At 62.8% G+C, this 20303-nt stretch overlaps 1 protein-coding gene across 4 annotated transcripts; it reads left to right on the forward strand.

Annotated features, from left to right (window-relative positions):
- The first annotated feature begins 1462 nt into the window (after positions 1 to 1462).
- ARHGEF37 (Rho guanine nucleotide exchange factor 37) lies at positions 1463 to 14781 on the forward strand. Of its 4 annotated transcripts, none has more exons than XM_039701453.1 (13): positions 1463 to 2003; positions 5592 to 5795; positions 7248 to 7371; positions 7696 to 7843; positions 8520 to 8719; positions 9211 to 9341; positions 9843 to 9947; positions 10559 to 10669; positions 11386 to 11715; positions 12376 to 12504; positions 12843 to 13038; positions 13454 to 13626; positions 13935 to 14781. In XM_039701453.1, exons 2-13 carry the CDS (start codon positions 5604 to 5606, stop codon positions 14142 to 14144), a joined length of 2049 nt encoding a protein of 682 aa, XP_039557387.1. In that variant the 5' UTR covers positions 1463 to 2003; positions 5592 to 5603; the 3' UTR covers positions 14145 to 14781. The 4 variants fall into 4 exon arrangements, with proteins under 4 accessions (XP_039557387.1, XP_039557388.1, XP_039557386.1 ...); XM_039701454.1 differs by lacking the exon at positions 1463 to 2003 and adding an exon at positions 3225 to 3622 and having other exon boundaries at positions 5569 to 5795; XM_039701452.1 differs by lacking the exon at positions 1463 to 2003 and adding an exon at positions 3226 to 3622 and having other exon boundaries at positions 5557 to 5795.
- Positions 14782 to 20303: the final 5522 nt, after the last annotated feature.

Below are 20303 nucleotides of genomic sequence, written 5' to 3' on the forward strand. Positions count from 1 at the left end.
AGGGGCTGGAGGCTGCAGCTCCATCCAGACCCCTGGAGCTGACACCATTTCCCCCTCCCTGGGAGCCCTGGCCGAGCACCTGGCTGGGATCATCCCCACAGGCAGGCACAGCCTCCTCCCCTCCTAAGCACATTAGCTGGGCAGGGAAGGAGGAAGAGGAAGAAATGACATCCCTGTGGTTTTTCAGGAGCTGCTCATGCTGGTGGCAAGCTCAGCAGAATGAAAATCTTTAATTTCACAGGCTTTTTCCTCCTTTCCAGTGGCTGGAGCTGCACAGCACACACAGACAGTGGGGCTGCAGGCAAAGTCCACTCCCGAGCCCTGCCTCCCTGCGTGGGAGGAAGTTTTGTGATTAGGGTGCACCTGGGAACACATTCTTGAGCTGCTGTTTTTCTCCCTGTGTTTTCCTTTCCACCAGGTCCTTTCTAGACAGGAAAGAAATCCCAAGAACAGTAAGAATGGAAGAGATTAAATGGAGGAAATGCAACTTTCCTGTACAAACCTGCTGCTGGGGGAGGAACCCCCCACCTGCTGTTTTCAGGCAGAGCCTGAGCTGTGGTGCTTTGCACGACTGGAAGCTGTGTTTATTTTCTGAGCAAGCCCTGTTTGACTCCCAGCTTGTCTGGAGCGTTCCCAGAGAGCCCCCTGATGGCTTTAGCTTTCATCCCAGTATCCTGAGTGTTAATGTTTGGAGTAGCTGGGGAGAGGCAGAACAGCAGAAGGCTCTGCAGGAGCCAGCAAGTTCAGGGTGAGATGTGAGGTGGAGATAACCCCATTCCAGGGTGAGTGATGCCTTCTGCCTGGATGCTCCTGCCTCCCATCCAGCTCCCTCTTCCCGAGGCTTTCAGCACGTCCTGTTTTGAGCCAGAACCATCATCGGGTGCTTCTCCAGCCCTGGCTGGGGCTGTGCTCATCACACAAGGAATGTCCCAGGGCACTGAGTCCCACCAGCCTCATGGGGTTGGGTTTTTCCTTAAATACTGCCAGAGGAGGGCTGGCAGGGCACTCCTGCAGTGGCAGTGGGTGTGGAGAGGGCTGGGCAGTGCCATGGAGGTGGCTCACCCTGCTCTGTGAGAAGCAGTTTTGCAATGAGGTTGCACAAAGCTGGCTCTGCTGCAGGAGAAGCCAGTCCTGCCTCCCGGCAGGATCCCACACACGGTCCCACAGGACACCCCACTCCCTGCCACAGCTTGCCAGGTTGGTGTTGGCAGGGTGGGAGCACACCCAGCTGGGTGCCAGGGGACAGCCCACCCTGCAGGGACACTTCAGACGCTGAGCACAGCCTGGGACACACACACACACACACACACCCCAGTGCTCGACCAGCCGGCGCCTGTTTGTTTTCCTCGTGTAAGGAGAGCCGGGCCAGGGCAGCCAGCCTGCTGCCACACCTCCTGAGGAGCCTGGAGTGGTGACAGCACTGTCACACCGCTGCCGGTGCTCCCTGAGCCACCCAGGTGAGCGAGAGGAGCCCCAGCCCAGCCCGGGCTGGACGGGAGGTGTGAAGTGCCAGCAGCAGGGCAGGAAGGAAACAGCTTGTGCTGAGGGAAGGAGCTGTCAGGAAGGAGGACAAGCCCATCCTGCAAGGAACTCGCTGGAGCCAGGCTATCCTGCCTCTGAAAAAGCAGACTGGAATGGGAAATATGCCTGAGGGATATTTCACACCCGTGGTGTGAGCTGGCCGGGGAGGAGCTGGGGCTGGGGGTGTTGGTCCTGCCCGGTGGGATGAAGATGCTGGGGGAGGAGGGAGCTCTGCCCTGCTGGGATTCCCTCGTGGTTCCTGTTCTGGATCATCCCCAACATGCTGAAGGGAGCAAAGCAGCTGCGATGTGTCCCCATGGCTTTGTTGGATGTGGCAGTAAGATGGAGCTGAGAACTCCTGGCATCGGAGCAGTGCCAGCCCAAAGTTCCTCTTGCTGCTTCAGAGAGCACCTGGGCAAGGACTGAAGCCCTCTGCCACCTGAAGGGAGGAAGGACATCTGTGTGCCCAAGGCCACAGCCAGGTAATGCCCTCGCTGCCCAGCCATGTGTGGGTCCCTCCTGTGGCCGTGTCACTCCCTAAGCCCATGTGGCACAGACCAGCCTGGGATGATCCTCCTGGGGGCTTTACCCCAGCCACCCACCCAGCCAGTTCCATGAGTTTTGTCTCTGTGGGCAGGATGGGAGGCAGGCAGGACAAGCAGAGGGACAGGTGGCCTTAGTGGCACCAGCACTGGCTGGGAGCCAGTGCAGCAGGTGCATGTGGGTCCCCGTGCTGCTCTGTCCAGCCCATACCAGAAAGGGTCCCACAAAGGGACCAAGAGGTGCCAGAGAGCTTGTCCTGGCCCATGGGGAGTTTTGGATCCAGTTACAGACGCTGCCTTGTCCTGCATGAGTCACTGAAAATCTCAGAGTTCTTTTCACAGTGACACTTTCTGCACACTGTGGGCCAGCCTGGAAAAACCCCGGTGCTGCCATCCCCTCCCTGTGGTCAGGACAAGGGAGCAGCCTCACAGCCTCTCTCTTCTCAATAGCTTGTTTATAAGAATGCAAACACCTCACCGAGAGAAAAATAACCAACTTCATGCCAAGTAGGCACTGGTTCCCCATGTCCTAATCTTGGCAAGAGCTTCCTCGGTTATATTTTCATTTCTGTTTTCTCTGCCCCCGTTCCCGAGGCTGAGCAGCTGCTAAGGGACGGCAGAGCAGAGGGGCAGTGCCGGGAACACGCCTGACCTTGGGATAACACGGCGGGAGCCCTGTGCTTTGGGATGGGCTGTGGGGACAGCGGGGACCGCTGGGGCTGTACATCCGAGCCGGGGACACGTGGGGACCTGTCCCTCTTACCGGTGGCAGGGGCGAGTTTGTGTCCCCTGCCCTCCCGGTGTCCCCTGCCCTGCCGGTGTGTCCCCTGCCCTCCCGGTGTCCCCTGCCCTCCCGGTGTCCCCTGCCCTCCCGGTGTCCCCTGCCCTCCCGGTGTCCCCTGCCCTCCCGGTGTGTCCCCTGCCCTCTCGGTGTGTCCCCTGCTCTGCCGGTGTGTCCCCTGCCCTCTCGGTGTCCCTGCTCTCCCGGTGTGTCCCCTGCCCTCCCGGTGTCCCTGCCCTCCCGGTGTCCCCTGCCCTCCCGGTGTCCCCTGCCCTCCCGGTGTCCCCTGCCCTCCCGGTGTCCCTGCCCTCCCGGTGTCCCCTGCCCTCCCGGTGTCCCCTGCCCTGCACCCGCTGCCGGCACAGCGCACCGGGGGCGGGATGGACGCGGGGACGGCGGCACCGGGGGCCGATACAGAGCGGGGCCGTTCTCTCGGACGGGATCCCGTGCCGGTGCCGGTGCCGGTGCCGGGGCGGCTCTCCCGGGGCCAGCCGGTGCCAGCCGGGCCGGTCGCCAGCCCCCCCCGCCCGCCGGGCGTGCGCAGGGACCGCCCCGCTCCGCCTGCCACCGACCGACCGACCGAGCGACCGAGCGAGCGGCGGCTGCCGCGGCCGGAGCGGCGGGATCGGCCCTGCTGGGGTCAGCCCCGCTCGGGATCACCCCCTGCTCGGGCTCACCCCCGCTCCGGAGCCCCCCGAGCCCGCCCGGTGCGGCTGCGCTGTCCCCGCCCGCAGCAGCGGCAGCGCGGCCGGGCACGGCGACCTGCGCAAGCCCGCAGGTGAGAGCCGGGCCCGGGGCTTTCGGGGGGCGGAGGCCAGGCTGGGCTGGCCGAGGAGCGGGGGTGACACTCCTGGGGCGCGGGGGACCTGCGGGCCCGGAGCCGGCGACCTCTGTGCGCGGGTGTCGGGGAGGGCCCGGCCGGTCCCCGCGTCACCGCCAGGGATGCCCGGAGCCCCCCTTAGGGACAGGAGTGCTGGCAGCCCCCTTAGGGATAGGAGTGCCCGCAGCCCCCCTTAGGGACAGGGATGTCTGGAGCCCCCTTAGGGCCAGGGATGCCCGGAGCACCCTTAGGGACAGGGATGCCCGGAGCCCCCTTAGGGACAGGGATGCTGGCAGCCGCCGAGGCAGCAGTGACAGCTCAAATGCGGGAAGCTGCCCGGGAGGAGGGGCTGGGAAAACGAAACCTGCTCCTGCGCTGTCTGCCTGCTCCAACGCTGCCCAGAAATCCTGCGGCTTCGTTTGGCACTGTCACCTTGTCCCTCTGAGGTCTCAGGCAGGTGGGGTTTCTGCAGCCTGGGGAAACCCCCCACCCTTGTCCCTCTGAGGTCTCAGGCCAGGGGGGTGGGAGCAGACGGCGGGGTTTCTGCAGCCTGGGGAAACCCCCCAAAGCAGCTCTGCACTCTGGGGGTGCTGCTGCAGCCACCAGGGACACCCCGACACTGGCATGCCCTGAGCTGCAGGGCACCCCTCCAGGGCTCAGGGGGAGTCTCACATCGGGCCTTTCCACCGAGGTTTTGCTGCCACCCCAGGCAGGGGACGCTGGTCTTTGATGGGAATCCTTCTGCCTGGGCACCTCAGAAGAAAAAAAAGTCTCCTCCTGCCCACGTCCCATCACAAGCAGTGCCATGCCACAGCTAGGGGAGGCAGCCAAGTCCCAGAGGGCAGGGATGGCAGCTGGCAGGGTGACACACCCCTGTCGGGCAAGCAGAGGTCCAACCAGCATCTGCATCAGCCTCTTGTCAGCTGGACCGGGGGGGGACAGGGAGAGGGGCTGCAGCCTTCTAAGTGGGCACCTGGCATGGTGCAATCTGGCTGTGGAGGTTGGCACTGCCTGGGCAGGCAGGGCAGGGGAAAGTCCGTGCTGCTGCTTGTGCCACCTGGCTTTTATCTGCCACTCTGCCTTGCCTTGGCTCCTCTCCTCCTCCGCAGGGAGCCTGGGCACATTCCTGCCCTGCCGGGGTCTGCTCACAGCCCAGCTGTGCCCGTGCCACACCTCTCTCTCCAGGCCTTCCTGCCAGCAGCCAAGCGCTGTTTGTGGAGCTCTGGGAGCTGCTCATCCTCCCTGCTATCGGTTACAGCAGAGTGTGTTTCCCGAGAAGAAAATGTCAGGAATCAGCTCAGATTTTAGAGCAGAGGAGAATGTGCTGTGCCACGCAGGGCCCTGGCATTGCGTATCAGGGGCTGCCAGTGCATCTGGCAGAGGCATCAGCAGCTCTGCCCGCTTCTCCCCCATCCCAGTGGCTTTTAAAGCAGCTCTTGCTGTCACAGAAACATCTCTTGTTCCAGCACTGCAGAACCACTCTTTGTACTTTGAGCAGGACCCTTGAATGCCAGGCAAGGTGCCAGGCGCCGGCAGCCAAGGCAGGGAGGGAACAATTGGCCCTGGCAGCAAGGAGCTGGAGAGGAGGTGGCAAACCCTGCTCTGCCCGTGGGGACGGGTCCCTACACTGTCCCAGTGCTGGGTGGCAGCTGCCAGGCCCTGCTGCCACCTGGGCCCCCTTGGCTGCACCCCAGCCCCACACGTGGGCACTGGAGCGTGGGCACGGGTGTGGGCAAGTCCCTGCCTGCCACACGTGGGTGTCTGCAGCCAGCCCGCTCCTGCCTTGCAGCCCTTTGTGGTTTTGGAGCGTGCAGATGGGCTGAGTGCCCTGGGCATGTGCTGGGGGGTACAGGGCAGGGAGCACGGGCACTGAGCTGGGCTGGGCACCACAGCCCCGCTCCCAGGGCTGCCTTTGCCACCCCTGCAGTGCCCTGCGGAGATGGCGAGCGCAGAGCCCGGCCCTGAGGATGCAGCCGAGGCTGAAGAGGCCGTGCCCGAGGCCGTGCCCTGTGACAGGACGGAGCTGAGCCAGCGGCTGGCCCTGGAGGAGCTCATCAGCACCGAGGCCAGCTACGTGCACAACCTGCAGCTGTGCGTGTGCGACATCCGGGCACACCTCCGGGACAAGCAGGTGACACGGCACCCCCTGCCAGCCTGGGGACTGCAGGGGAATCTGCCCAGAGCTGTGAGGTGCCCAAATCACTGCAGGGGAATCTGCCCAGAGCTGTGAGGTGCCCAAATCACTGCAGGGGAATCTGCCCAGAGCTGTGAGATACCCAAATCACTGCAGGGGAATCTGCCCAGAGCTGTGAGATACCCAAATCACTGCAGGGGAATCTGCCCAGAGCTGTGAGGTGCCCAAATCACTGCAGGGGAATCTGTCCAGGGCTGTGAGGTGCCCAAATCACTGCAGGGGAATCTGTCCAGAGCTGTGAGATACCCAAATCACTGCAGGGGAATCTGCCCAGGGTTGTGAGATACCCAAATCACTGCAGGGGGAATCTGCCCAGAGCTGTGAGGTGCCCAAATCACTGCAGGGGAATCTGTCCAGGGCTGTGAGGTGCCCAAATCACTGCAGGGGAATCTGCCCAGAGCTGTGAGATACCCAAATCACTGCAGGGGAATCTGCCCAGAGCTGTGAGATACCCAAATCACTGCAGGGGAATCTGCCCAGAGCTGTGAGGTGCCCAAATCACTGCAGGGGAATCTGTCCGGAGCTGTGAGATACCCAAATCACTGCAGGGGAATCTGCCCAGAGCTGTGAGATACCCAAATCACTGCAGGGGAATCTGCCCAGAGCTGTGAGGTGCCCAAATCACTGCAGGGGAATCTGCCCAGAGCTGTGAGATACCCAAATCACTGCAGGGGAATCTGCCCAGAGCTGTGAGATACCCAAATCACTGCAGGGGAATCTGCCCAGAGCTGTGAGGTGCCCAAATCACTGCAGGGGAATCTGCCCAGAGCTGTGAGATACCCAAATCACTGCAGGGGAATCTGCCCAGGGTTGTGAGATACCCAAATCACTGCAGGGGGAATCTGCCCAGAGCTGTGAGGTGCCCAAATCACTGCAGGGGGAATCTGTCCGGAGCTGTGAGGTGCCCAAATCACTGCAGGGGGAATCTGCCCAGAGCGGTGAGGTGCTCAAATCGCTGGAAGGGGAATCTGTCCAGAGCGGTGAGATGCCCAAATCACTGCAGGGGGAATCTGCCCAGAGCTGTGAGATACCCAAATCACTGCAGGGGAATCTGCCCAGAGCTGTGAGGTGCTCAAATCACTGGAAGGGGAATCTGTCCAGAGCTGTGAGATGCCCAAATCACTGCAGGTGCTCCTTCCACCTTCCTGTGCTCCCCCTCACCAGCCAGGCTCTGGGGTTGGGTGGACATTGGTCTGACCCAGTACAGCCACCCAATGACCTTAAACTGGGAGCCCAGACATGTCACAGCATTCCCAAAGCCTCCTGAAACACAGCATCACGCACTGGGGTGTCCCATGGGGCAGGTAGAAGGTGACCAGCAGTGTTCTAAGACACCAGCTCCATCTCTGATGTGTCTGGCTTAGCCTGGGGCATCTTTGTTCCCTCCAGCTGCCCGAGCTGGACCTGGAAGGACTCTTCTCTAACACAGACGACATCCTCCATGTCTCCAGACGGTTCCTGAAGGGGCTGGAGGCCACGCCTGGCCAGGGGCAAGAGCAGCTGCTCTGCATCAGTAAGTGGGCAGTGCCAGGGGCTGCCCCGCGCCCCCCGTGTGGGGTGTGCCAGCCCCCTGCCCTGCCACCTCCTGCTCCTGCCTTGCCTCTGGGAAGTGCTGGTGCCACCACGCCGGTGCCACCACGGGGCAAGGCTGACCTGCCCAGCCTGCAGGGTGATGGGGACAGCACCAGGCCCAGCTTTGCGGGGTGCCAGGGGGCAGAGCCCTGGCACGCTTGGCATTGCTCCACTGGCTTTGTCCTTCCAGCAGGCTGGGGATAAACCCTCTGCCTTCCCTTCCATGGCAAAGATCCTCGTGTCCAGCCCCTCTCTCCCTCCCCAGGCACGCTGTTCCAGGAGTTCAAGGAAGAGATGGAGGCTGTCTACAAGATCTACTGTGCCAGCTATGACCATGCCCTGCAGCTGGTGGAGAGCTACCGCCGGGACCCCCGGCTGCAGGAGCAGATCCTGGACACCCTCAGTGCCACCGTGTAGGTCCCTCTGCTGAGCCACCACCTCCCTGTCCCTGTTCCACAGCCTGGCTTTGCCCTTCTCCTCTGGGGACGAGCTGCCTGCATGGGTCTGTCACCAGGCTGGGTGTCATGTCATGGCCACCACCTTTGTGGTGGAATTCCTGGTGGAAATCCTGGCAGCCTGTCCTGGACCCTGGGTTCAGAATATTTATGATGGATGCCAAAAGAAGGGATGGGTGACATCCACAGCCCCCAGGGAGGGCACATCCTCCCCACATTGATCAGAGAGACACAGGCTGGCCCTGGGGGACCTGAGCTGTCAGGGGGGTCACAAACACTGCCAGAAGCAGCGGTGGCAGTGGAGGAGCTCCTGGGGTTCACTGCTGAGGGCATGGGTGATGTGATTCCCAAAAGACAGATGGGTGCCTCCTGTGGGTCCCAGGGCAGCACCCTCCCTCCCTGCTGCCCGCTGATCCCGTGCCCAGGACAAGCACAGCGCTGCCCAGGGAGGCAGGACACCCACCCAGGGCTGGCACTGCCCTCGCGGCTGGCAGGGACACAGTCCCCTGCAGCCAGAAGTGCCCCACAACATCTGGGCTGCTGTCTGCCCCAAACACTCCCAGAGAAGCCGTGGAGAGCAGCAGGGCAGGAAGGCAGCCCCACACCAGCCCTGAGCACTTCCCCTCTCCATCAGGCCTCACACGGGCGCGTCAGACCTCAGCTTCTTCTTGGTGATGCCCGTGCAGAGGGTCACCAAGTACCCTCTGCTGCTGGGGAAGATCCTGGAGAACACCCCCAGCAGTTCCAGTGCCCACTCAGCCCTGCAGGCAGCGGCTCGTGCCATGGCCCAGGTCAATGCCAACATCAACGAGTACAAACGGCGCCGGGAAGTGGGTGAGTGGCCAGGGAGGGGGGCAGGAGGGGGGCACAGCGCCCAGCCCAGCCCCAGTGGTCTCCTGGGCACTAATTCCCACTTAAATCAGTTCAAAGCTCTCCTGCCCTCCATCCAATCCTGCCTGGTGGAGCTGCAGACTGTGCAGACTGCTCCTGGAGCTGCTCTGGTCCTGTAAGTGCCACTCTGGGCAAGACCCAAAGGCTGCAGGAGCAGAGTGGCATGGGGGGCTGGGGACAAAACCGGTCTGTCCACATTCCTGGGGCTGGAGAACTGGGAATAACAGTCCTGCCCTTGGGATAGGAGAAATCAGGCTCCCCAGAGATGGGAGCTCACCTTTCTTTTTGGTTTTCCTTCCCTCCTTTGATGTGGCTTGTGCTTATCCTGCCGATCAGCCCCCGTGCTGCTCACCTTCCTCGCCTGCTCAGCCATGAACTCTCCTCTTCTGATCTTTTTTTTCCCCCCTTATTTTGTGTCCTCCCACCCGAGGCAGCAACCAAATACAGCAAGGCCGAGCACCTGACGCTGCGGGCCCGCCTGGCGCGCCTCAACACGCACTCCATCGCCAAGAAAACCACGCGCCTCAGCCGGCTCCTCATGCACGAGGCTGGCATCGTGGCCAAGGTGGGCAGCCCTCGCCACACCCCGGGCACTGCTGCCCCTCCCTGGGGCGTTTCTGGGGCGTTTTGCTGCTCCTGAAGTGCCTCAGTGGCAGAGTGGGGAGCGTGGGGACAGTATGGAGCATGGGGCGGGGTGGTTGGTGCTGCCTCCTGGTCCTCTCCATCATCCCAATGATCACCGGGATAGAGGAATGCAGGAATGCAGGGACACGCCTCACTCCCCACCCCAGAGCATTGCAGGGCAGCACTTTGGCCCCCAAAGGACTTGCAGGACCCTTGGGCCCCCCAGAAAAGTAAAGACACCCCAGTGTTCCCCAGCACCACGACCACACCAAGAGCCTTGTTGCTGCCTGCACCAATGTTTGACCCCTCCCCAGATTCATGGAGCCCCCCAGGGTCTGCCCTGCCCTGTGAGCCCCAGGCAGGTGCCTGGCTGCTCTTTCAGCCCCCAGTGATGGGCATCAGCCCTTCCCAGGCTGGTGACAAGCTGCCTCTCTCCTTCCAGACTGAGGACAAGGAATATGACGACCTGGAAGAGAAGTTCCAGTGTGTGGCATCCAGTGTGGCCACGCTGAAGGAGAACATGGCATCCTACCTGGGCCACTTAGAGGTAACACCTGACCACTGGCCAGAGCTGTTCCTTGGGATTGTGGAATACTTTCAAGCCCTGAGGAAAGCAGGAGGTGTTGGGAATGTTCAGGGATTTGCAGCTGAGATGTTGTGTCAGGGAGTTGCACAACACCCAAGGATTGCTCAGGTCCAGGGGAGTTTAAACCAAAGCTGAGGCTTTGACAACACTGTCTGAGCTGGTGTCATTTGAGAATAATCCGTCCTTAAACTTATCATTATTTCAAGGTCTTAAATGATTGAAAAGGCCGGGTGCTGTTCAGCCTGGGAATTCTTGCTTTAATCATGTGTATAAGGCAGAAATGTCCCCAGATCAGTCCTGGCAACAAATTGCCCTTCTGAAATCACCTGGGTCAGCAGCTGCTACGATTTTCTCATGGAAATCCCTTGGGGCATCTGAGCAAAATGAAAGTCTGAGTGCTGGCAAAACATGCAATCCCCAGACACAGCATTATCAGGAGAGCCTCGGGAAGTGGCCGAGGGTTCAGCAGCAATTCCTGGGCTGGAAAGACCTTGCAGGAAAGATTAACAAGGGCTGCCCACGCAGGATAGCTGGGAAGGAGCTAAAGGAGCGTGGTGCTGCCTCCCTTGCAGGCGTTCCTGCTGCCCACCCCGCACCAGTGTGACCTGCAGATGGAGCAGGGACCTGCCCAGCAGCACCGCCGCCTCTCCCAGCTCCTCCAGAGCACCGTCTTCCCCCAGTTTGTGAGTGCTCCTGCCCTGCCCATCTCCTTCAGCCCTCCCACCTTCTGCCAGGGCACCGTGGGGGCTGGCAGCCAGCAGCTGAGGGCACCCCGGTGTCCTCAGAGTCCCCCGGAGCCCAGCCTAGCAGGCAGAGCCAGGAGCGAGTAACAGGATCCATCTGCAGTCCCTGGCACTTGGAGGGAGGGAGCAGCTCCAGGGGACAAGGGAGGACAGGGACACAGCCAGAGCACAGCTCCCGAGCCCAGCCAGGGCTGGGATGAGCTGCAGTGTGTGCCTGAGGTGCCTCCAGGGACATGGGGAGGGGACCAGAACACCCCAAGCAGGAGACCAGAACATCCCAAGGCAGGAGACCAGAACACCCCAAGCAGGAGACCAGAACATCCCAAGGCAGGAGACCAGAACAGCCCAAGGCAGGAGACCAGAACACCCCAAGGCAGGGGCAGAGGGCCCTTGAATGGGCTCAGGGCAGGGCTGAGGGCAGAGGCTCAGCTGAGACTGCTCTGAGCCCTTCCAGCCTCCTGCCCAGCTCTTTCCACGGAGCACAAGTTTGGAATTGTGTCAGGCTCCCTCCCAAGGGTTTGTGTTGGTTGGCATCCTGTGTGCCCTCAGGGAAAGATGTCCCAGGTGCTCCCCCTCCACACAGACCCCAGAACTCTGCCCAGTGCTGCTGCTCCTGTCTGGGGGCTCACGTGGAAACCGGGGCTCTCACCTGGCAGAAGCAGCGTGTGGACAGGCTGGTGTGGCAGCCCCTGTGCAGCCTCTCAGACATGCTGGAGGGGCCCCAGCAGCTGGTCAAGAAGCGCCTGGACAAGCTGCTGGACTACGAGGAGATCCAGGAGAGGAAGAGCGAGACGGGCAGCGTGAGCTACGACGAGGAGGCAGCCATGAACACCTACCTGGCCATCAACGACCTGCTGGTGGCCGAGCTGCCCCGCTTCAACCAGGTGGCTGTGCAGCTCCTGGGGCAGATCCTGCGCTCCTTCAGCGCCCTGCAGCTGGACCTGGCTGCCCAGGTCCTGCACCACGCAGAAAAGGAGCTGGAGCAGGTGAGTGGGACCCCTCAGGCACATGGGCTGAGCTGGAGCTGCCTTCTCCAGGCTTGGGAGATCTCTCAGGCATCAGGGCACTGAAGGTTTGCTGTGGCCCACCTGCCCTTGCAGACACACAGCTCCCTGTGGAGCATTTGTAAGGATCTCATTTCCTTCCTGCCCAGGAAAAGCCAAATTTTCTCTTCTGCACTGTCAGAAACTGTCCTGCTTTCTGTGTGTGGACACTGCTGGTGATTTATTGATGTGCTGCTGTCTGAGAGATCAGTGTGAGCTCAGAGCCCCTGGGAGCCTCTGCCAGGAAGGCAGGGAGGAGAAATACAGCTCCTGGGCTAGGGAACAGCCTCCCTCAGCCCCATCCCCTGGGAGATGTCTCCCAGAACTCCTCCCTGCTCTAAACTCCTCACTGGTGTTTGCAAACCCGGGGAGGGAGGGCTGTCAGAAGCCCTGGGGTGGAGCACAGCCCTGGCCTGAGCCAGCACCAGGAGGAGAAGAAGGTGCCAGAGAAGAGCACCTCTGATCCCCTGTGCAAGGTGAATTTAGTGAATTTAGGTCTGCTCTCTTGCTCTCTCACCCCTTTCCTGCCTCCTGCCTCCCTTCTGGCCCTGCCCAGAGCTCTTCCTCTCTCGGAGCCCTCCTGATCCCAGGCTGTCTCCACAGCTGCCCCATGGGCACATGCCCCTGCCCAGCTTCTGGAAGGTGGTGGAGGACAGCCTGCAGCAGTCGGGGGCTCAGCTCCGTGCCTTCTGCCAGGCCTTTGAGACCGTGGCACCCAGCCCTGGCACACAGGTAGGGGCTGGGCAGGCCAGCTGGATAGAGAGAGGGGTTGGACTGTGGCTGCCCAGTGCAGAAAATGCCCTTGGTGGGGAGGTGGCTCAGGGTGGGCTCAGGGGGTTGCCACAGTATCCCCCCAAGCCCCTGGGAGCTGGGGATAACCAGGGATGAAAGAGCTCTGCTGGTTCTGGACACTCATCTCCAAAGCTGGGGGTGGAGCAGGGAGTGTGGAGGAGTTTGTGCTCTCAAGCTGTCCCTGGGATGTGAGAAAGGATGCAGAAAGGAGAGGGCTGGAGGGCCTCAGCACCCTGAGGGTCTCATGGAATGCTCGTGTGTCTCGTGCTCCCCACCAGCCCCTGACCCCTGCCGAGGAGAGGAAGGTCCTTTCCCTTGTGAGCAAGCACGGCCCAGACAAGCTTTACCAAGTGACCAGCAACATCAGTGGCAGCAGGGACTTGGACCTGACCTTGCTGAGGGGACAGATCGTGGCTCTGCTGCAGAGCGCCGACACCAAGGGCAACACCAGCAGGTGGCTGGTGGATGCTGGAGGTACTGTGGGCATTGTGGGTGCTGTGGGTGCTGTGGGCAGCCCCTCCTCACCTGGGCACCAGGGCCAGGTTCACCTGAATCATTTCCTTACCCTGGATAAAGCAGCCATGGTCTCCTGGTGCTCCCTTCCAGGCTGTGCTCAGCCCAAGGCCACCTGAGCTTTGCCATCAGCTCCAAGGCTCAGGTGTCCTGATTGACTCCCCAGGGGAAATGTCGTGGCTGGGGAAGGAGAATCCATGCACACAGAAACATGGAATTCCCTTTTTGGTGGGGATTTCTCCTGGATATCCCCTAGTGCTGGACAGGGCTGCTGTGCCATGCCAGGACAGCCAAATTGTCATTCCTGTCTCCTCCAGCCCGTGTGTGTGTGCCAGGCAGCAGGGCCCCATGGCCTGTGTGTGTGTGTGTCCTGCAGGTCCCCGAGGGTTTGTTCCTGCTGCCAAACTCCGGCCCTACAGCCCCGTGCAGGTGCAGCAGCCTGTGCTGCAGCTGCTGGGCCTGGACGGTGGCACGGACAGAAGGAGACATTCCTATGCTCCCCCTGAAGCCCCCAGGCCACAGGTGGCCACCTTCACCCCAACATTCCAGGTGAGAGCGGGGGACACCCCTGGGGCCATTTCTAGCAACGCCACCAGCTCCCTGCTAGCCCTGGTGTGGGTGGGAAGGCTGAGCTGCTTTTCCAGGTGTCCCCCCTGCTGGCACCAGGGTGAACCTTGGTGGGTGCCCAGTCCATCCATCCATGGCACTGCTGTGCTGCCCTCTGGGAACTGCCACATCCTTCCTCTCTAGGCTCCCAGCTCCAGCCAGGACTCCCTCTTGTTGAGAGCTTTGTAACAAGCTGGCTCCGAGCTAAAGCTCATAGTGAGATTAATTTGATCCCTCCCTCTCTCCCCCAGGTGGTGGCCGGTTTCTCCTTCGCAGCGCGGAGCCCGCAGGAGCTGAGCGTGCGGGCAGGGCAGCCCGTGCTGCTGCTGGAGCCCCACGACAAGAAGGGCAGCCCGGAGTGGAGCCTGGTGGAGGTGGACGGCCAGAGGGGCTACGTGCCCTCCAGCTACCTGGTGACCGTCCCCGCGCAGGACCCCGCGGGCTGGAGCCTGCCCGTGTGAGCGTGCCAGCCCCAGCAAGGGCACGGAGGGCAGCTTGGCACCCGAGGAATCCTCACAGGAGATGCTGGAGGGAGGCAGCCCCCGGCTGGGAAGGGGGTGGGAGGCACCTGGGGGACGTGGCCCAGGGACACGAGGATGGCACTTGGGAGGCACCCTTGAGGTGTGAGGGTGCCAGGTGCTGTGTTGGCACAAAGCAAAGCAGCACCAGGGAGTGAGGGCAGTGGCTGCAGTGATCCAGGGATCTGCTGAAATCCCTGCAGGTGACAAACGTGTCCTGGGGAGGTGAGGCAGCGTGTCCCTGCTTAGGGCAGGAGTGACAGCAGAGGAGCAGCACTGCACAGGGGTCCTCAGCCAGGCAGGGGGCACTGGGACACCTGGGCACAGCTCCTGGGCACTGGGGCACCTGGGCACCTGAGTACTTGGGCACTGGGCAGACGGGCACTGGGCACCTGAGCACCTGAGAATTTGGCTACCTGGGCACCCCAGTACCTGGGAAAATGGGCACCTAGGCACCTGAGAATTTGGTTACCTGGGCACCTCAGTACCTGAGAATATGGCTATCTGGGCACCTGAGAATTTGGCTACGTGGGCACCCCAGTACCTGGGAAACTGGGCACCCAGGCACCTGAAAATTTGGCTACCTGGGCATCTCAGTACCTGAGAATTTGGCTACCTGGGCCCCTGAGAATTTGGCTATCTGGGCACCTCAGTACCTCAGAATTTGGCTACATAGGCACCTTAGAATTTGTCTCCCTGGGCACCTGAGAATTTGGCTACCTAGGCACCTTAGAATTATGCTGCCTGGGCACTCAGTACCTGAGGATTTGTCTCCCGGGCACCGAGTGCCGGAGCCGCTGGCAGCGCTGGCCGCGGCCGCCAGAGGGAGCCCCGCGCCAGCTCCCAGTGCCCGCCGGGCCCCAACTGGGAGCGCTGGTGCGGGGAGCGCGGGCACGGCGGGGTCCGCTCTGTGCTCCGGGACCGACACCGCCACCCCCGGGACCCCCGGGACCCCCGCCCGGGTCCGCTCTGTGCTCCGGGACCGACACCGCCACCCCCGGGACCCCCGTCCCCCTGCGACCCGCACAGATCCCCGGCGGGTTGAGGCAGGTCCCACGGAAGAGGTTTTTGGGGCAATCGGTGTTGGTCCTGACCCAAGGCTCGCCTTGAGAGCGGACGCAGCCCCCTCCCGCCATTCCCGGCGTGTCCGTGCCTCAGTTTCCCCGTGGTTGCGCTGTTAGCAGGTGCTGAGGGGCTGAGGTGGGCAGCCGTGCCATGGTGCCAGAGGGGACTTCAGGGCTGGCACGGCACGCTGCCCATCCCTCACCGGGGCCAGCGGAGCACCCGGCTGGCGTCGCCGCGGCTGCCCCGGGCTCCTGGCGCTGCCCGCATCAAAGGTGCCCGTGCGGGCTGGCGAGCGCTGGCACGCCGAACCCTGCCCTGCCCTGTCCTGCCGTGCCGTGCCGTGCCGTGCCGTGCCCGGGGGCAGCAGCACGCCCGGCCACCCACGGGCTCCCCAGTGCGGGCTGGGCAGGGCTGGCACCTCCTCACCCAACCCTGAGCAGGTGCCAGGCGGGTGGGGACAGCCCCGGGCACTGCCCCGTGTGGGGCTGGGGTCTGCTGTCAGGGGCTCACCCTCCTTCCACCTGTACCTGTGGGGTGCCTGGGGGGCAGCCACCTCTGCCCAGGTGCCATTGGAATGCCCGAGGAAATGCTCAGCTACACCAAACCTGGGAGGGGACAGCGGTGCCAGAGCTGGGGACGTGTCCTGGGGATGCTCCAGCCTGGGGAAGGGCTGATGGGCTCCTCAGCAAGGGAAGATGAGTAGGTGGGGATGAAGGTCATGAGCAGGGGCTGTGGGTGTGCTTGCCCCCCCAGCCCAGGCCCTGCAGCCACAGGGCTCACCCCCCAGCTCCCTGCAGGCAGCTCCTCTGGATTTTTCCATCCCATCAGGTCGGGTTTCCCTCCCGGGTCACCTTCCTGCCAGCTCGGTGGGGTGCACCAGCAGTCAGCCCCGTGCCAGCCATGGCAGCATTGGGCAGGTCCTGCTCCACAGCCCTGGGGTGCCTGAGACCCTTCGGAGGCTGAAAGGTGACAGTGGCACACGGGGTGTGAGCCTGGGCCTGATCTTCCCCCTGGAAGGAGATCTGGGGTGGTCAGGGCTGAGTGGTCAGGGATGGGATGGTCAGAGCTGGGTGGTCAGGAATGGGTAGTCAGGGATGGGTGGTCAGGAATGGGTGGTCAGGGATGGGTGGTCATGGCTGGGATGGTCAGGGCTGGGATGGTCAGAGCTGGGTGGTCAGGGCTGGGTAGTCAGGGATGGGTGGTCAGGGATGGGTGGTCAGAGATGGGTGGTCATGGCTGGGGTGGTCAGGGCTTGGCTGGACACCCAGCAGGAAGAGGGCAATGAGTTCATGTGGCTCCCCCAGCCTGTGGGTGCCAAGGGGTGAGCTGGGCTCTGCAGTTCCCCCCAGCCCTGCTGCCAGCCTCGATGGCCAGGGGAGCTTTCCCAGGGGTCTGTCCCCAGGACAGGGGCTGGTACTTGGCTGCAGGACGTGGCTGCCTGCATCCCTCCCTTCTCCTGTGAATTCACCCAAACTCACGGCACTGCTGCTGCCCTGAGCCTGGAAATGCCCTCTGGAGTCACGGGAGGGCACGGGGCTCTTCCAGCCCAAACATGAGGGGGATAAAGGGCACAAGTGTGCCTTTAAATAGCCTGCATGGCTGCCTGCATCCCTCCCTTCTGTGAATTCACCCAAACTCACGGCACTGCTGCTGCCCTGAGCCTGGAAATGCCCTCTGGAGTCACGGGAGGGCACGGGGCTCTTCCAGCCCAAACATGAGGGGGATAAAGGGCACAAGTGTGCCTTTAAATAGCCTGCCAAGGACAGGCTCTCCCGGGAGGAATGCTCTGGCTGGCCGGGTGGAACATGCCTGTGCCCAGGGGCACGGGGGGACAGCTGGGCAGGGCCGGCTGCTCGCCAGGAGCCCGGGTCAAGGTTAGGCACGGCCCTGGCCCGCTGCCACCGTGCCACGGCTTGGCATGGGCAAACAGAGCCGTGCAAACAGGGAAGTGCATGCCAGGCCAGGGGTTTGCCGTGCCCGGGGCTGATCCGAGGTGGCAGCTGCCCGCCAGCCCGGCCGGAATTTGGCTGCAGGAGCAGCTCCGGGGCAGCTCGGCTCCTGTCGGGGCTGATTCACATCCTGGACGTGCAGGCATTTGGATGTTGTCCACCCGCGGGTGTGACAGTGCGTGGCCGTGTCCCCAGGGCGCGGGTGCCAGCCCGGCCGCGTGCCCAGAGCAGCTCTGTGAGCCTGCAGCTCCCTGGGGACACATCCCCGGTGAGATCCCGGCATGCCAGGAGCAGGGCTGAGTGCCCAGGTGTCCGTGTGCCCATCGGCTCTGCTGGGGCACCCCGGGGGCAGGAGGTGTGAGAAAAAGCAGCTGCCACAAGCCCCAAGCCCAGGCTCCCAATGCCAGAGCCATCCCCTCACCACGGGGTGCTGGAAGGGCAAAAAGAGCCGGCAGGAGCAGGGTGGCTGCCCTGGGCTGGAGGGCACAGCCAGCCCAAGTGGCTTTAGGCACGGAGCTGCCCACGCTGCCAGGCTGAGCTGGCTCCCAGCAGAGCAATGCTCCCTGCCACCTGCCCTTGGTGGCCCACGAGGAGCAGCCCCCCGGCCACCCTCGCTGGCCCCCCACATGCCCACCAGGACCAGCGTGGCCCGAGGAAGGGCTGAGCCCACGGAGAGCCAGCCCGGGGCTGCGGAGCAGGAGAGGAGCCGTGAACAGCAGCGCTCGCTCCAGGCTGGTGCAGCTGGCACCTGAATTGTCTAATAAAGTGTGAAATTGCTTTCATGCTCTGCTACCTTTGCTGAGCTGGACCGTCATTACAGCCCCCCCTCGCCGCCCGCGCCGGCTGTGCCGTGTCCCTGCCAGCTGAGCCCCGGGCCGGGCTGGCACTGCCCCCCTGTCATTGTCCCCCTGGCACTGCCCCCCTGGCACTGCCCGCCTGGCACTGCCCCCAGCACCCCTCTGCCGGGGGCTGCGGGTGCTCCCAGAGACCCCTCCCCGCCTCGCAGCCCCTCTGCTGTGTGAGGGCATCACCGGGATGGGGGCACCAGGATGGGGGTCACCCCTGGCGTGGGGCTGGGGATGGATCCCTTCTGTGGGGATGGGGATGGATCCCTGCCCTGGGGATGGATCCCTACCCTGGGAATGGATCCCTGCCCTGGGGATGGATCCCTGCTGTGGGGATGGATCCCTGTCCTGGGGATGGATGGGCTGGGGGCTGCCGTGGGGCTGGGGGCTGCCCTGGGGCTGGGGGCTGCCGTGGGGTTGGGGGCTGCCCTGGGGCTGGGGGCTGGCCTGGGGCTGGGGGCTGCCGTCCCGCCCCGTATCCCGCGGGATGCCCCGGGGAGCGGGGATCAGCTCGGTCGGAGCCCTGCCCTGCGGCGGTGCCCGAGCCCTGCCCGTGCCCATCAGTCTGGGCTCATCCGGCCGTGCCCGGAGCCCCTCGCACCCTGCCGGGCTGCAGAGAGCTCCCACCCCGGCAGGGACAGAGGGACAGCCCGGCCCCCCTCGCCGCTGGGTGACGAATTGCTCCTGAGCCACCTGGCTGTGCACAGAAACTGTTCTGCACCTCTAATAACAACCATCGATCATCCTGCTCTGGGCAGGGGATGTGCAAGGTTTTCCAGGGCTGGGGGATTTTGGGGGGCTCCCCTGAGGGGACACAGAAGCCTCTGCTCCGGGGGTGGCTTCCCTCCTGCACTGCCCACCTGGAGGGCAATCCATGACCAGGTACCCACCCTGCCAGGGGAAGTGCCAGCTCCTCAGGGCTGTGAAAATCTGATTTTGGAGGGAAAAGCAGCTGGGAGCCCAGGTGTGGTGTGAGGCACTGGGTGCTCCCTGCCCCACAGGGTCCCACGGGTCCCCATGCCAAAGGAGCTGCTGAGTGAGGCCCAGGAAAAGGGATTTCTGCAGGGATCAAGATACTTTGCCCCAGGGAAGTGGTGCCACCTTTTTGCAGCTACTGATAAAGTTAAACCCTTGATCTGGTTAAAGATTTAGCCCACAAGGCAAGCCAGGGTAGGACAGCAATGCTGTTAGTGCCACCAGCTTGGTGACACTTCAGTTTTTTCCTCGTATCTAACCCAGCCCTACTCTCTGTCAGTTGGAAACCGTTCCCCTTGTCCTTCCACTGCTGGAGAAAAGCAGTCCCTGGGAGGGCTCCCTAACCCAGCAGCATTCCCGAGCCCTCCTCCACTGGCATTCCTCCTCTCCCAGCCTGCACAGCCTGTTCCCAAGGCCCCGAGTGCTCATTGAATTGCTTCCCCCAGAGCTGCCAATGCTTCAGGGACTGGAGCATCTGCACACACCACGGGCAGCCTGCTCTGAGCCTGCTCTGTGCCTGTTCTGTGCCTGCTCTGAGCCTGTTCTGTGCCTGCTCCATCCCTGTGTCCATCCCTGCTCCATCCCTGCTCCATCCCGGCTCCATCCCTGCTCCATCCCGGCTCCATCCCTGCTCCATCCCTGCTCCATCCCTGCTCCATCCCTGCTCCATCCCTGCTCCATCCCTGCTCCATCCCTGCTCCATCCCTACTCCATCCCTGCTCCCAGCCTGCTCAGCCCTTCCCCTGGGATGCTCCAGCTGCAGGGAAGGAAAAGGCAGCCAGGAGCTCCAGCTGCAGGGAAGGACAAGGCCAGGCTGGTGTGGAGGTGCAAATGCCCCCGTTGCAGACTCACGGAAGAAAGGGGATGAAATTCAGGCAGGAGCCCCAGGAGCTCTGGGAACCCCTTGGTAAGGTCTGCAAGCACCCAGAGGGGCTGGAAGGCATCCAGAGGGGCTTGAAAGCATCCAGAGGGGCTGGAAAGAACCCAGAGGGCTGAAAATAATCCAGAGGGGCTGGAAATCATCCAGAGGGGCTCAAAAGCACCCAGAGGGGCTGGAAATCATCCTGAGGGGGTGGAAATCATCCAGAGGGGCTGGAAATCATCCAGGGGGGCTGAAAAGAATCCTGAGGGGCTGTGAAACATCCTGAGGAGCTGTAAAGCACCCAGAGAGGCTGGAAAGGATCCTGAGGGGCTGGAAGGCATCCAGAGGGGCTGGAAAGAATCCTGAGGGGCTGGAAAGCATCCTGAGGGGGTGGAAATCATCCAGA

The sequence above is a fragment of the Passer montanus genome, unplaced genomic scaffold, assembly GCF_014805655.1.
Source record: "Passer montanus isolate IOZ18808 unplaced genomic scaffold, ASM1480565v1 scaffold15, whole genome shotgun sequence".
NCBI lineage: Eukaryota > Metazoa > Chordata > Aves > Passeriformes > Passeridae > Passer > Passer montanus.